Consider the following 15,909-nt stretch of genomic DNA (forward strand, 5'->3'; position numbering starts at 1 on the left):
AGGAGAACGATACCTGCCCGAATGCATAGTGCCAACTGGAAAGTTTGGTGGAGGAGGAATAATGGCCTGGGGCTGTTTTTCATGGTATGGTCTAGGCCCCTTAGTTCCAGTGAAGGGAAATATTAACGCTACAGCATACAATAATGTAAAAATCTGTCGTTCTGCCCCTGAACAAAGCAGTTAGCCCACTGTTCCTCAGGCGCCGCTGATGTGTATGTCGATTAAGGCAGCCCCCCGCACCTCTCTGATTCAGAGGTTGGGTTAAATGCGGAAGACATTTCAGTTTAATGCATTCAGTTTTACAACTGACTAGGTATCCCCCTTTCCCTTACAATGACATTCTAGATGATTCTGTGCTTCAACTTTGTGGCAACAGTTTGGGGAAGGCCCTTTCCTGCTTCAGCATGATAATTGCCCCAATACAGAAATGGTTTGTCGAGATGGTGTGGAAGAACTTGACCATAACCCCATCGAACACCTTAGGGATGAATTGGAACGCCGACTACGAGCCAGGCCTAATCACCCAACATCACTGACCGACCTCACTAATGCTCTTTGGCTGAATGGAAGCAAGTCCCCGCAGCAATGTTCCAATATCTAGTGGAAAACCTTCCCAGAAGAGTGGAGGTTGTTATAGCAGCAAAAGGGGGGATCAAGTCCATATTAATGCCCATGATTTTGGAATGAGATCTTTGATGCACAAGTGTCAACATACACTACATGGCCAGAAGTATGTTTTTCTTCCCTCTGCAATAAAAGGGTTCCATAATTCACGCTAGATGAAGGTCACCAGAGGCAGACAAGGAAATCTGTGTTCTCACAAGGAGGCTACACAAGACCTATTTACTGCTACAGTGTAGAGCAGCAGGGTCATGCTAACATGACGCAAGCCTGGGCCTGCTGGTCTGCAGGCACAACAAACACAGGCTAACACGGGTAAGCAGCTGCTGTACTGGGACTGGCATGTCAATGTGAGAGAAAAAATAACCGCTGACCTGAGCAAAGCAGACATACCTGACACCGGTGTCTGTTGCTGTTTGTTAGGGTGGTGTTCAGGAAACCTTATACCTTTTAGACACAATCGTGCCAAACCAAACTAAACTGTGCTGGCATGGATATTTTTGGTTCACATTATCCTTTATAAAATGTTTCCAGCAACTATTATAGTAGATGTGTGACAGGCTGGTGCAGGACAGCTTGGCTCAGTAAAGTACTACCGTAAACTGTTAATGGACCCACCTGATCACAATGCATTGGTTTCGGGGTCCTGTGGCCAACCGTCCCAGCATGGACTGGTAGGCCCTGTCTGCCACAGCAAATATGTGAGGAGGTAGCTTGGTCTTCTCATGGTACTTATATCTCTCTGATACCTGAACAGATACACAAGGAGGAACATCTCTAAAGCCACTGTCTACAAACAGTTTAGTCGATTTTTCTAAAGATTACTGGTCAGTTATGTTGGTTAAATCAATAAGGCAAGCTTAAGTGCAAAGGCCTTTGAAAAGCCTTGGTGGAGCTTGGTGGAACTTCTATGTTTTCCAGGTCATAGTGAGTCATTAGACAGCTAGGGCAGCTTTTAGGACAAAGTCTGCCAGCACAGCTGAATGCTTATTTGTCTTGTAGGAGTACTTACCTCTTTCTCATAGAGAGGAAGGTATTTAAACGGATTTATGGCCACCAAGATGTCCCCAATGTAGGTCTGGTAGAGATAGGCAGGGGAAGAACGAGAGCGGGAAAGAGTTTACCATCAATGACAAGGTTAAACTGGTTTTCAAGTGTTTTCCTTTCAAACTGAAGTCAACTCATGTTGTTAGCCTCCACTGTTAACGAAACCTCCCTTAAACATTAGCAGAGTAAACCTGTTTTCCTTACTTGAAAATGGAAACATCTTAAAAGAAATCAGGCCATTTATCTCTTATTCTAATCATTTATATCCTAATCTATTTTATGTTTCACAGAGTCGTGGCTGACGACATTAAGAACATATAGCTGGTGGGTCATTAATGTGTACTGTACTGTACATTCAAAGACAAGCACCATTCGTGTCACTGCACAAAGGTCTTTGTTCTGTCAGCCAACAATGACATGAATTAAAATGGCATGTTGATATATGACTGCATCAGTGGAGGCTGCTGAGGGGAGAACGGCTCATAATAATGGCTGGAACGGTGTGTTTGATACCATTCCATCTACTCCATTCCCGGCCATTATTATGAGACAGCCTCCCCTCAGCAGTCTCCACTAGACAGCATATTTGTGTTATTCATCGATCCCAACCCGTCAACATTGTTGAGTTTACTGCCGTGTCAAGTAATAAAATAAATTGAAAAAGATTTAGATAATCTATCTGTTCTGTCAGTATGTTGAGGGTTGGGGTATTTGATTGTTTGGGATTTGTTGCAGATTAAAATCCATCAAATTACAGGGATTTTTACAAAGTGCAGAGTCCTGTGTACACATGGGTGACGTGGTAGAACATGGGGGGGGTTGCAGGCTGACAGAATCGTGTCCAGGGATTGTACTGTAGTGTCAAAGTGATATAACCTGAAGCACAGCAATGGTCTGATCACAATAACAAAACTGTATCAGTGTTAACATTTAATCATTGGTCAGATACAATTTGTTCCCCCATTACGAGGATATTTTGTATATTTTTCACAGCAGTCACATGCACATAAATCTGACCTTTTAACGTTACTTACATAGATGCGATCTTGTCTGAACCGTTGACTCAGGGATTCCAACAAACTTTGTTCATCCAAATCTGACAAAGCTGCCAAATCCTCGTGGAGGAGCACCTCCATTTCTTTCAAAATCGTATTTATTCAATAAAACGTGGGTGCAATATTATATGTACTGGACAATACTGAAGCTTGATAAAAACCAATTGACTTCCTTGTTTTTCTGGCGTTTAAATCCAACCTATACTAAAAACGACAAGGTTATGACGTAAAAAATAAATAAATAAATGTAAACACTGTGACAGCAGAGCACACAGTGTATGTCAGCTGAGTTTACTCTATTCCCAGGAGAGTACTGCATTTAAAAGGCTTGCAAAGCAAGGGTTCTCTCTCCCCTCCCCTTTCTTAGAGAGAGAGACATTAACTCTTGCCTCTCCACACCCATGCTCGGCATGCGTCAGTTATCAGAATTAAAAGTGACTTCTTTCTTTTTTCGAGATTAGAGATTTACTCAAATGCAGTCATGTAGTTTATATGCGATACCATACTGCATGGCAGTAGAGATAACATGTTAGAATATCTGGATATCTTTCCAGATTAAATGCTTATAGATGATAATCATGTATGACCAAAGCTGCTTACACCATTATATAACATTATATAAAATCTCTATTCTCTCATATGACTAAAATGTATGTCACCTCCATTTTGTAAATACTAATTACCTTCCTGTGCACGTTACTGAGGGCAAAGCAGTGAAATTATCGACTGAGGCAGAATAAACCATGTGCAGTTGAAGTCGGATGTTTACATGCACCTTAGCCAAATACATTTAAACTCAGTTTTTCACAATTCCTGACATTTAATCCTAGTAAAAATTCCCTGTTTTAGGTCAGTTAGGATCACCACTTTTTTTTAAGAATGAGAAATGTCAGAATAATAGGAGTGAGAACGATGTATTTCAGCTTTTATTTCTTTCATCACATTCCCAGTGGGTCAGAAGTTTACATAAACTCAATTAGTGTTTGGTAGCATTGCCTTTAAATTGTTAAACTTGGGTCAAACATTTCGGGTACCCTTCCACAAGCTTCCCACAATAAATTGGGTGAATTTTGTCCCATTCCTCCTGACAGAGCTGTTGTAACAGAGTCAGGTTTGTAGGCCTCCTTGCTCACACACACTTTTTCAGGTCTGCCCACAAATGTTCTATAGGATTAAGGTCAGGGCTTTGTGATGGCCACTCCAATACCTTAACTTTGTTGTCCTTAAGCCGTTTTGCCACAACTTTGGAAGTATGCTTGGGGTCATTGTCCATTTGGAAGTGACATTTGTGACCAAGCTTTAACTTCCTGACTGATGTCTTGAGATGTTGCTTCAATATATCCACATAATTTTCCTTCCTGATGATGCCATCTATTTTGTGAAGTGCACCAGTCCCTCCTGCAGCAAAGCACCCCCACAACATGATGCTGCCACCCCGTGCTTCACGGTTGGGGTGGTGTTCTTCGGCTTGCAAGCCTCCGCCTTTTTCCTCCTAACATAACGATAGTCATTATAGCCAAACAGTTCTATTTTTGTTTCATCAGACCAGAGGACATTTCTCCAAAAAGTATGATCTTTGTCCCCATGTGCAGTTGCAAACTGTAGTCTGGCTTTTTTATGGCGGTTTTGGAGCAGTGGCTTCTTCCTTGCTGAGCAGCCTTTCAGGTTATGTCGATATAGGACTTGTTTTACTGTGGATATAGATACTTTTGTACCCGTTTCCTCCAGCATCTTCATAAGGTCCTTTGCGGTTGTTCTGTGGTTGATTTGCATTTTTCGCAGCAAAGTACGTTCATCTCTAGGAGACAGAACGTGTCTCCTTCCTGAGCGGAATGACGGCTGGGTGTTCCCATGGTGTTTATACTTGCGTACTATTGTTTGTACAGATGAACGTGGTACCTCCAGGTGTTTGGAAATTGCTCCCAAGGATGAACCAGACTTGTGGAGGTCCACACTTTTTTTCTGAGGTCTTGGCTGATTTCTTTTGATTTTCCCATGATGTCTTAACTGTATTGTTGGTTGAGGGCTTGTAAGTAAGCATTTCACTGTTAACCCCACCGGCTTTATTTGATGCATGTGACAAATACAATTTGATTTGATGTGATTTTAATTTACCATGGCTTTTAACCCCCTTCCACTTCAGATATACACAAAAGCTGATATAAAAAACCAGGCATGGTAATTTAGTGGGATTTTGGTCTATCTATTTGGTAAAAGACCAAGTTCATATTATGGCAAGAATAGCTCAAATAAGCAAAGAGAAATGACCGTCCATCATTACTTTAAACATGAAGGTCAGTCAATCCGGAACATTTCAAGAACTTTTAAGGTTTCTTCAATTATTTGTTATTTTTTTATTTTCTTCTTTTTTTACTTCAGTTTATTTTAGTAAATACTTTCTGAACACTTATTTTTCTTAAAACTACATTGTTGGTTGAGGGCTTGTAAGTAAGCGTTTCACTGTAAGGTCTACACCTGCTGTATTTGACGCATGTGACAAATACAATTTGAATTGATTTGAGGTGGCTTTTAATTTACCATAGTTTTTAACCACCTTCCGCATTAGATATACACAAAAGCTGATATAAAAAAACAGGCATGGTAAATTAGTGGGATTTTGGTCTGTGTATGAAAGGGTTATCAGTGTTTTTTTTATTTAACCTTTATTTAACTAGGCAAGTCAGTTAAGACCAAATAAGCAAAGTGAAACGACAGTCCATCATTACTTTAAGACATGAAGGTCAGTCAATCCGGAACATTTCAAGAACTTTGAAGGTTTCTTCAAGTGCAGTCGCAAAAACCATCAAGGAAGACCCAGAGCTACCTTTGCTGCAGAGTATAAGTTAATTAGAGTTAAAAGCCTCAGAAATTGCAGCACAAATAAATGCTTCAGAGAGTTCAAGTAACAGACATCTCAACATCAACTGTTCAGTGGAGACTACGTGAATCAGGCCTTCATGGTCAAATTGCTGCAAAGAAACCACTACTAAAGGACACCAATAAGAAGAAGAGACTTGCTTGGGCCAAGAAACATGAGCAATGGACATTAGACCAGTGGAAATCTGTCCTTTGGTCTGCTGAGTCCAAATTTTAGATTTTTGGTTCCAACCGCCATGTCTTTGTGAGACGCAGAGTAGGTGAACGGATGATCTCTGCACGTGTGGTTCCCACCGTGAAGCATGGAGGAGGAGGTGTGATGGTGTGGGGGTGCTTGGCTGGTGACACTGTCAGTGATTTAGTTAGAATTCAGGGCACACTTAACCAGCATGGATACCACAGCATTCTGCAGCGATATGCCATCCCATCTAGTTTGCTCTTACTGGGACTGTCATTTGTTTTTCAACAGGACAATAACCCAACACACCTCCAGGCTGTGTAAGGGCTATTTGACCAAGAAGGAGAGTGGTTGGAGTGCTGCATCAGATGACCTGGCCTCCACAATCACCCAACCTCAAACCAATTGAGATGGTTTGGGATGAGTTGGACCACAGAGCGAAGAAAAAGCAGCCAACAAGTGCTCAACATATGTGGGAACTCCTTCCAGACTGTTGGAAAAGCATTCCAGGTGAAGCAAAGCTGTCATCAAGGCAAAGGGTGGCTACTTTGTAGAATCTCAAATGTAAAATATAATTTGATTTGTTTAACACTTTTTTGGTTACTACATGAATCCATATGTTATTTCATAGTTTTGATGTCTTCACTATTCTGCAATGTAGAAAATAGTGAAAATAAAGAAAAACCCTTGAATGAGTAGGTGTTCTGAAACCTTTGACCGATGGTATATACATATACAGTATATAAGTCTGAGACCAGTTTGAGAGTTGATCAACGCTTTTGATCAGATCAGAGTTGAACAGATCAGTCCTGTTACAACATTCAACCTGCAGTTTTGTATTATTTACAGGTTGGTTAATGCTCATTCCCTACTGTACTAACTATGTCAACAGCAAGGGGGATAATGTCTAGCCATTGTTTAACATTTATCCAATGTCAAAAACATTCCACAGTAAAAAAAAATATATATATATATATATATATAGAGAGATAAAGCATGGCATACATTTTCCTTTTTTATTCAACCTAAATAGAGTACAAAATGTATTTCCTAACAAATGTAAATTAAATCCAAAACAAAAAAGGAATTTGAAAATTGTGTCGAGGGTAATACATCTCTAGGACATCTCAATAGGTAGTTCCTGCTCTCTCCCATCTTTGCTTGATTTCCCTTTCCTGTGAATTTTAAAAAGAATGTTAAAAAATGTCAGAATGTAACACACTTATTGATATTACCATGACATTTAAATATTGTTCTCATCCCTTTCCTTAAAAAAGGTTACTGTATTGACTTTGTAAGAGTACCCACTACCTTTGGACAACAAAGAGAACAATAGCAGAGATCACTGCCACGGTGAACACAATTCCTCCTAAAATACCCACGATCAGTCCTGAGACAAGGGCAAACACAACAGACAGTTAAAATGAACTCTTTCATAATGAAAATATAGGTGCATTACCAAGATAATCATCAAGATACTACCTAATTTGTTAGGTTCAACATGATCTCAAACTCTAGATAATCAACTCTACAAAAACGGCACAAAAGGTATCGATGTACCTGCATTAGTGGAACTCTCATCCGGGTTAGCTCCTGTCTCTACAGCAGCACCAAGCCTGCCTCCTTTGGCTGCAGAAGAAGAACATCTCACATGAACAGGACGAACAAGCATCAGTAATATACTGTAGTTGTAATGAAGTGAAGGAGGAAGGACCTCTAGTGGACTAAAGAAAAACTGTCAAGACAGCTGAAGTCAGCTGAGTGCCTGTTGTGCAGTGTAAGGAGGAATTGCACCTCAATGTCTAAAACGCCCTTCAGTGTCTACAGACTATTTTCATACACATTTCATACAGAAACATGCATTTACACATGACAGTAGAGAGAAAGAGAAATATGTAGGTTCTTTATATTGAAAATGAGGTGTTATTATCATACTATCATTACCTCAGACGTAGAGGGAGAGATAAGAAATAGTGGTATCACAAAAATAGATAGTGAACTGACCCATGCATGTCTGTTGACAGTGCTCTCTGGTCTCGAAACGGTTGCCATTGCCTTGACAGCCCCCGTAGTGGAAGATACGGCAGGTTCCCTCTTTTGCGTTGTAGTAGTACATCAACAACATGGCAAAGCAACTGCCATGGTCCAATCGAAGGTCACACACTGCACCTGAGAGAGCGGAGAGAAAATATGAGGGATAATTATGGGTTTGATGAACTTCAATGAATAGCTCAACAATTCTTCCTTAAATGGATGGATCATTTTGAGAGAGTAGTGTAGCATAATAATCTGATTATAGAATTCCTGTGTATGCTATGTCTATTTGCTTATTATATGGTTTGGACAATATCTTGTCCATTATGAGTTCATCAATCACTAACCATTATTATAAAATCCAATACACCAATGCAACACCGTACAGTTTGTATCTGTCATATAGACTTCCTGTTTGTTAGTCCTCTTTGAATCTACACCTAACAAAATGGCCGCCATACAGCAGCCGCTCTCTCCCCACTCTCTGTAGCAGCCTACCTGCAGCTGGGTAGAGCTCGTCAAACTTGGCAGAGCAGGCCTCCATGCACTCCCTGTCTGTGTTGAAGCGGTTCCCATTCCCTTCCAGTCCTTTGTAGAAGAAAGGAAAGCAGATGTCTGCCCCCTCATCGTAGTAATACTGCAGTGTAGTGTCGTCTTCCTTTCCCTCCACTGGCTTTCCCTCGTCCATCTTCCTACTGCAAAACGGTTCTGAGAGAAGAAGATCAGCGTTGGGGAGTAGTGAACTACATTTAGTTCAACTAGTAATTTAATTACATTTTGCAGTAGCTTGGTGGTAGTTTAACTAAATTCAAGTTGCCATTTTCAGTAGTTAATTACTTTTTTTTGCAATGTAGTGGTGTAGCGAATTTCTGGAACTACACAACTTGTTTAGCAAAAATAAAATATGGGTGAAGTATGCCATGCCTAATTCTCACTGTAATCCCTTTTTGTGTGCCTAATTCTCACTTTTTGTTTTTAATAGGCTAAATTACACATTCTGTTAACATCTGACTTCAGAGTGATCGGTTCTTGCAATTTGTAGTCTATGACATTTCAGATTTAGATATACTTTTTCACAAAGTGGTTTGGATGTAGAACTACTTTTTCTAAGTCACTTTAGTTAAATAAGCTATGTTTTTCTTAATGGTAGCTTTAGTATAGCTTGAAGTAATTGATAACATTATAAACTATATTTTCAGAATAAATTCCCCAACACTGAAGAAGTAACTGACTAGTGACAGCCCATGTTCTCTTGACAGTTTTGACTGAGTTCTTTAACAGTAAAAACACTGTGTGGATTTATGATTTGCAAGTGCATTCTCAATCTAGTTTGAACCATCTCTGTTGTGTGATTTCTTCTTTATTTCCGACACACACCTATGCTTGAAAGGTTAATGGTTTTAATTCCTAGCATCTTAGCATAATCTTCACACTCAATGTTCCCCTCAAAGAATGACAATATGCATCTCAATAATATTGAGAAAGGACCCCATTCACATTGTAAACTCAGCTTTACATGTAAGATGGGATGGGATACTTGATCTCATCAGTCACTCATTTCCGAGAAGAAAAAAAAAGACATTATTTCCACTACTAGATTTAGTAACCGTGTTGGCCTTACTTGATTTTGTTTTGATATAACTGGCATAAAGGAATTATGATAAAGTAGGAGTGCAGGTACTTCTTACAATAGCACACATGCTGTAGTTAAAGCAAGGTGATAAAGCAAAGAAGGGTTCATTGAGAGAATGCAGAAATGTAAAGAAACATAGAATATACTCACCAATGGACAAAGCTGTAGGAAGCATAACTCCTAGTAAAAAAACATTCAACAGTGGATTTGTCATAATTTTGTCGTAGATTCCCCCCAACAGAAAGATGTTTATTTCTTTTCAAATCCTGTTCTATAAGCTTGTCCACAGGTATGTAACATTATTTGTACCCCTTATCAATCCTTAGGTTTTTATGACCTAGGAGTGTCTTTCTCTCTCATTCGGTCACAAACCCCATGGTTTCAGTCATAAAATAGGTAAATGACTGGCAGTATCTTGCCAAACTTTTTCAGTGTTCATGTTTTTATTGTAGTTGAGTAATCAAGCATTTCACACACGTAAATGAATAAATAATGCAAACATATCCCAACTACAAGACCTTATGGTAACCTTTCTTTTATCTTCAAAGAAACGTTTGTTACATTGAGCGGAGCTACCCAGAGCTGAGCTACTGCACCTTGGGTCAAAGAGGAGTAGAAGAAGGATAAAAGTATAAAAGTACTAATCCTAACCCTAGAATGGAATACATTTTACTTACATCAGTAACCCTAGCCATAACCCTAAACCTAGCTTCATGTCCACATCGTGGTGCAACCCTAAACCTCAGCCACAACCCTAACCCTAGCCTAAACCAGGGCCGGCCCTAGCCTTTTGAGGGCCCTAGTTGAGATTTGGCAAAACATTTTAGTGGCCCACCTCTTGATGGCAAAAATAAATAAAAAAATAATAATTTCCTGTAATTCTACACATTTTGCCATGGGGCGGAGAGAACATTTCTACATTTTTGTTCTAATTTCATGACGTTTTGCCATGCAGTTTTACAGATTATTTCTTGAAATTCGACACATTTTGACATAAGATGGAGAGACATTTTTGCAGTTTTAAAGCTAATTTCCTAAAATTCTACACATTTTGTCATGACCTATGCCATGTTAATATGATATCTGAGTGACTAACAAAATCAATGGGGGCCCCTTCGAGGTCAGGGCCCGGGCAGTAATTTGACCATGATTTCTATAAGTTTAGATAGCTGGGTAGACCACTTTACCAATCTAAAAACATAACAAGAGGAAAACTACTAATATACAACCAAATTTTGAAATAGGACCTTGGGCATTCTATTCTAACACTCAACAGTAAGTTGAGATCCTGACTGAGTTCTTACATTATTATTTATTTTTGGTGGTTGGGGCCCCCTGGCGGCCGGGGGCCCTAGGCGACCGTCTATGTCGCTTATGTCCAGGACAGCCCCTGGCCTCAACCATAACCCTAACCCTACCTTCATGTCCAAATCCTGATTCAACCCTAACCCTCAACCACAACCCTAAACTTAGCTTCATATCCACATCCCGGTACAAACCTTATTCTAGCCTCATCCACAACCCTAACCCTAATATTGGCATAACCCTAGCCTTTTGTTCAACCTTGGATCAACCTTTACCTTAACTCCCCTAAATCAGGCTCCTCCAAATTCTCAATTTAACCCATGGTCCTGACTCATTGGATAAGAATACCTTATGCTATTACATAAGAATGGATTTGAAGTAGATTTATTTATAGCCACGGCCAAATTAATATTATTAATCATACATTTGGGATGTGGCACCAACTCAACAAAAACCCATCTGTGAGTAAACAATATACTTTTCTATTTTTCATTCTCTCGATACAAAAACATAATATATGACATAATATCTGACATATCTACTTCGTATTTCATAGGGTCTTCCAAAATGTATTTCCTCCTATGTTACATCAGCATCATATGAACAACCAAGTCTGATATGCAGAAGCAAAGAGGAAATTGCACAGACACACCAATCAGAAAGCTAAACCTTGTTTCCTCCATCCAAATGGTTTATTGGGCCTATAAATAGGCTATTATGTTTACTTATTGTATAATTTTAGGAAGTGCAAAAGATTGCTGAACAATCCTATACTTAGTCTCAATAGTCTAAAGGAGATTCCTCTGTTTGTCTGCTTCCCCTCATCTGCACTGATATGAAAGATCCTGAAAGGTAATAAATGTCACATTTCTGAAATCCCCCATACTGCTATCTCTAACCCTTTGTTTTCAGATTACTGCAGATGAAGCACAGAACACTAGGAAAGGAAGCCACTAGACTATTGTGATTAAGCCTCCATGCAGGTAGTCAAGGCTGAGTTCAAATACATGTGTTTTTTAGTTGTTTTTTTCGGGGTGTATTTGAGTATTTGAGTTTCAAATAACACAGCCCAAAACAAGGACTTTTATTTAAGTAAAAGGTTATTTGTAAAAAAACAAATAGTCTTCTAAATTGTAATTGAAAGTATTTTCAAATACCTATTTCAAATAATATTTTCAAAAACCTAGGTTAAATGTATGGGAGTGTATTTGAGTTAGTGCATTTGAGTATTTTCAAATACTTTTCAGGTGTATTTCCACATACATTCCAATATCCAACTACTTGTTTTTTTCAAATAAAGGTTATCTGAATACGTACTTCAGAATGTTTGTGAAAGTAATTGAAATATTTAAAATTTTATTTTAACCCAGGTTTGCAGGTAGTAAGCCTTAAGCCTATTGGACTAAATTATTTTGGATGAAGTCCACTAGGAGTAATCAAGTATTGAGTTTTGAGTCTCACTCTCACCTATAAAACATGACAGGTATCAGTTTACAGTCAGGGCAGGTAATATAACATGCCTGAGAGCTACATCAGAGAGGCTGGCCTAGTTATTATGACAGAGTCAACAGAGCCGTTTCGATGACCAGCAATGAGAATGACGGTACTGGGATATTACATGTATTTAATTTCCTCTTAAACATACTGTATGTATTCAATATTGTATGGTAAATTGGAATGGACATTAAGTATACAATACAAGTGTGTCTTTTAGAAAAAAAAACATAGTTACACCCTGATCTGTTTCACCTGTCTTTGCTTGTCTCCACCCCCCTCCAGGTGTCACCCATATTCCCATTATCCCCTGTGTATTTATACCTGTGTTCTCTGTTTGAGAACACAGGTCCAAATCTCTCCGGGTGCTTACCGACTCTCGGGACGACGAGAGCTTAATGGACACTACCCTGGTGTCGGCGCTGGGCATCTCCACACAACCCCTCTCCATTCCCATGGACGCCAGACCATTGGACGGATGCTTTATTGGCAGAGTCACCCACACTACATTTCCCATTAACGTGAGAGTGTCGGGCAATCACAGTGGGAGTATGCAGTTCCTGCCCATTGAATCCCCTCATGCACCCATGATTTTGGGGGTCTCCTGGCTCCAGAGGCACAATCCTCTGATCGACTGAGCTACTGGTTCTATCCTGGGTTGGAGCCCGTTTTGCCATGCGCATTGCCTGAAGTCAGCACTGCCTGCCCCGGGACGTCTTCCTGTGGGCTTGGGAGAAGCCCCAAACCTCTCTGCCGTTCCCACGGAATACCAGGACCTCCGGGAGGTATTCAGCAATGCCCGTGCCACCTTGCTTCCTCCGCATTGGTGCTATGACTGCGCCATCGACCTTCTCCCGGGCACTACACCTCCTCGGGGACGACCTTATTCCCTGTCGGATCTGGAGACCAAAGCGAAGCGTATATTGAGGACTCTCTCACTGCTGGGTTTATACATCCCTCTTCCTCCCCCGCCGGCGCAGGGTTCTTCTTTGTGGAAAAGAAGGACAACACCCTGCATCCGTGTATCGACTACCGGGGTCTCAATTTCATTACGGTTAAAAACCACTAATCTCCTCAGCTTTCGAGCCTCTCCAGGGGGCAACCATCTTTTCCAAGTTGGACCTTCGGAATGCCTACCATTTGGTTCGGATACAGGAAGGGGTAGAGTGGAAAACTGCTTTTAACACGGCTAGTGGGCACTACGAGTAACTGGTGATGCCGTTCGGACTGACCAATGATGCCGCAGTGTTCCAGGCCCTGGTCAATGATGTGCTCTGGGACATGTTGAACCGATTTCTGTTTGTCTACCTCGACGACATCCTCATCTATTCCCGGTCAGCTCAAGAGCACATCCTCCATGTCCGACAGATCCTCCAGCGTCTCCTGGAGAACCAGCTGTTTGTGAAGGCGGAGAAGTGTCAGTTCCATTGCACCACCATCTCCTTCCTAGGACACGTCATCGCCGCAGGGAGTGTGCAAATGGACCCTGACAAGGTGAGAGCGGTGGTGGATTGGCCTCAACCCACATCCAGAGTGCAGCTGCAGCATTTCCTGGGGTTTGCCAATTTCTACCGTCGTTTCATCCGGGGTTACAGCATCCATGCTTCTCTGCACACACCTCTCCCAAGGTGACGTTCATATGGTCTCCAGCAGCGGACAGGGCGTTCTCTGACCCCAAGCAGTGATTCACTACAGCCCCTATCTTAATCCATCCAAAACGGTCGATGCCTCGGACGTCGGAGTGGGGGCTGTCCTGTCCCAACGCTCTGCCCAGGACCAGAGGCTGCATCCATGCGCCTTCCTTTCCCATTGCCTTAACCCTGCAGAGAGGAACTACGACGTGAGAAATCGAGAATTACTCGCTGTCAAGATGGCGTAGGAGGAGTGGAGGCAATGGTTAGAAGGGGTAGAAAATCTATTTTTGGTGTGGACGGACCATAAGAACCTGGAATATCTCCGCACCGCCAATCGCCTCAACTTCAGGCAGGCGAGTAGAGGTGGCCAGTCCTCTTCTGACTGTGCTGGGTGGAGATTATAACAGAATATGGTCAAGATGTTCAAACGTTCATAGATGACCAGCAGGGTCAGATAATAATAATCACAGTGGTTGTAGAGGGTGCAATAGGACAGCACCTCAGGAGTAAATATAAGTTGGCTTTTCATAGCCGATCATTCAGAGTTAGAGACAGCAGGTGCGGTAGAGAGAGTCCAAAACAGCAGGTCCGGGACAAGCTAGCACGTCCAGTGAACAGGTCAGGGTTCCATAGCCGCAGGCAGAACAGTTGAAACTGGAGAAGCAGCATGACCAGATGGACTGGGGACAGCAAGGAGTCATCAGGCCAGGTGGTCCCGAGGCATGGTCCTAGGGCTCAGGTCCCCTGAGAGGAAAGAGAGAGAGAAAGAGAAAGAGAGAAAAGGGGAGAGAGAGAATTAGAGGGAGCATACTTAAATTCACACAGGACACCAGATAAGACAGGAGAAATACTCCAGATATAACAGACTAACTCTAGCCACCAGACACACAAACTATTGCAGCATAAATACTGGAGGCTGAGACAGGAGTGGTCGGGAGACACTGTGGCCCTGTCCGACAATACCACCGGACAGGGCCAAACAGGCAGGATATAACCCCACCCACTTTGCCAAAGCACAGCCCCCACACCACTAGAGGGATATCTTCAAACACCAATCTACTACCCTGAGACAAGACCGAGTATAGCCCACGAAGATCTCCCCCACGGCATGAACCCGAGGGGGGCGCCAACCCGGACAGGAAGATCATGTCAGTGACTCAACCCACTCAAGTGACATACCCCTCCTAGGGACGGCAAGGAAGAGCACTAGTAAGCCAGTTACTCAGCCCCCGTAATAGGGGTACAGGCAGAGAATCCCAGTGGAAAGAGGGGAACCGGCCAGGCAGACAGCAAGGGCGGTTCGTCTCTCCAGTGCCTTTCTGTTCACCTTCTCACCCTTGGGCCAAACTACACTCAATCATAGGACCTACTGAACTACTTATCGGCCATTTCCCCATCTCCAAGATCCTTAGCCCCTCTGCTGTTCGTCTTCTGTTGCCCCGTACCCTCCGTATACATCCCATTTTTCATGTGTCCAGAATTAAACCTACGTCTCACAGCCCTCTGTCTCTTGTTTTTATACCTGTGTTCTCCGTTGCCAGTTCGTCTTGTCAAGTCTACCAGTGTGTTTTTCCATGCTCCTGTTTTCCAGTCCCTGTTTTCTAGTCCTCCCGGTTCCGTCCTTTTCTGCCTGCCCTGACCCTGAGCCCGCCTGCCATACCATTCTGCCTGCCCTGACCTCGAGCCTGTCTGCCGTCCTGTTCCCATCTGACTCTGAATTGGTTTACGAACTTCTGCCTGTCCTCGACCTGCCTCTTGCCTGCCCCTTGTCTATTATTAAATATCAGAGACTCTAACCGTCTGCCTCCTGTGTCTATATTTGGGTCTCATCCTGTGTCGTGATACTATGGAGGAGCAATGGGTACATTTTGAAGATGCACATGGTCATCCCCAGAATCTTTGTACGTGTCTATTTTAAAAGGATAAAGCTAAGGACATTAACAACTTCATAGTTGAGAACACTATAACAATATGGAAGAAAATTTTATGTATTCTACAAGAACCAATATCACTCCCTAAAAACAACTTTAT

The 15,909-nt window shown here is 41.9% G+C and overlaps 2 protein-coding genes across 2 annotated transcripts in view; both read right to left on the bottom strand.

The window, feature by feature from the left end:
- LOC106565566 (myosin-IIIb) overlaps positions 1-3,045 on the bottom strand; it is a 54,762-nt gene extending 51,717 nt beyond the window's left edge. The window contains exons 1-3 of the mRNA XM_014132834.3: positions 2,703-3,045; positions 1,634-1,699; positions 1,240-1,370 (exon numbers count right to left, since the gene is read on the bottom strand). Coding sequence (XP_013988309.2) covers positions 1,240-1,370; positions 1,634-1,699; positions 2,703-2,804 — 299 coding nt within the window. The 5' untranslated portion in view covers positions 2,805-3,045. The remainder of the gene's footprint in view (positions 1-1,239; positions 1,371-1,633; positions 1,700-2,702) is intronic.
- Positions 3,046-6,780: 3,735 nt separating this feature from the next.
- On the bottom strand, positions 6,781-9,865 carry LOC106565876 (boophilin-H2). The gene is made up of 6 exons (XM_014133514.2): positions 9,596-9,865; positions 8,311-8,520; positions 7,783-7,947; positions 7,339-7,407; positions 7,090-7,168; positions 6,781-6,953 (listed from the first exon to the last, which is right to left on the bottom strand). The coding sequence occupies exons 1-6, from the start codon at positions 9,657-9,659 to the stop codon at positions 6,896-6,898; spliced, it is 645 nt and encodes a 214-aa protein (XP_013988989.1). The 5' UTR covers positions 9,660-9,865; the 3' UTR covers positions 6,781-6,895.
- Between the last annotated feature and the right edge of the window lie 6,044 nt (positions 9,866-15,909).

The sequence above is a fragment of the Salmo salar genome, chromosome 01 (genome assembly GCF_965601325.2).
Source record: "Salmo salar chromosome 01, fSalSal1, whole genome shotgun sequence".
In the NCBI taxonomy this organism is placed as follows: Eukaryota; Metazoa; Chordata; class Actinopteri; order Salmoniformes; family Salmonidae; genus Salmo; species Salmo salar.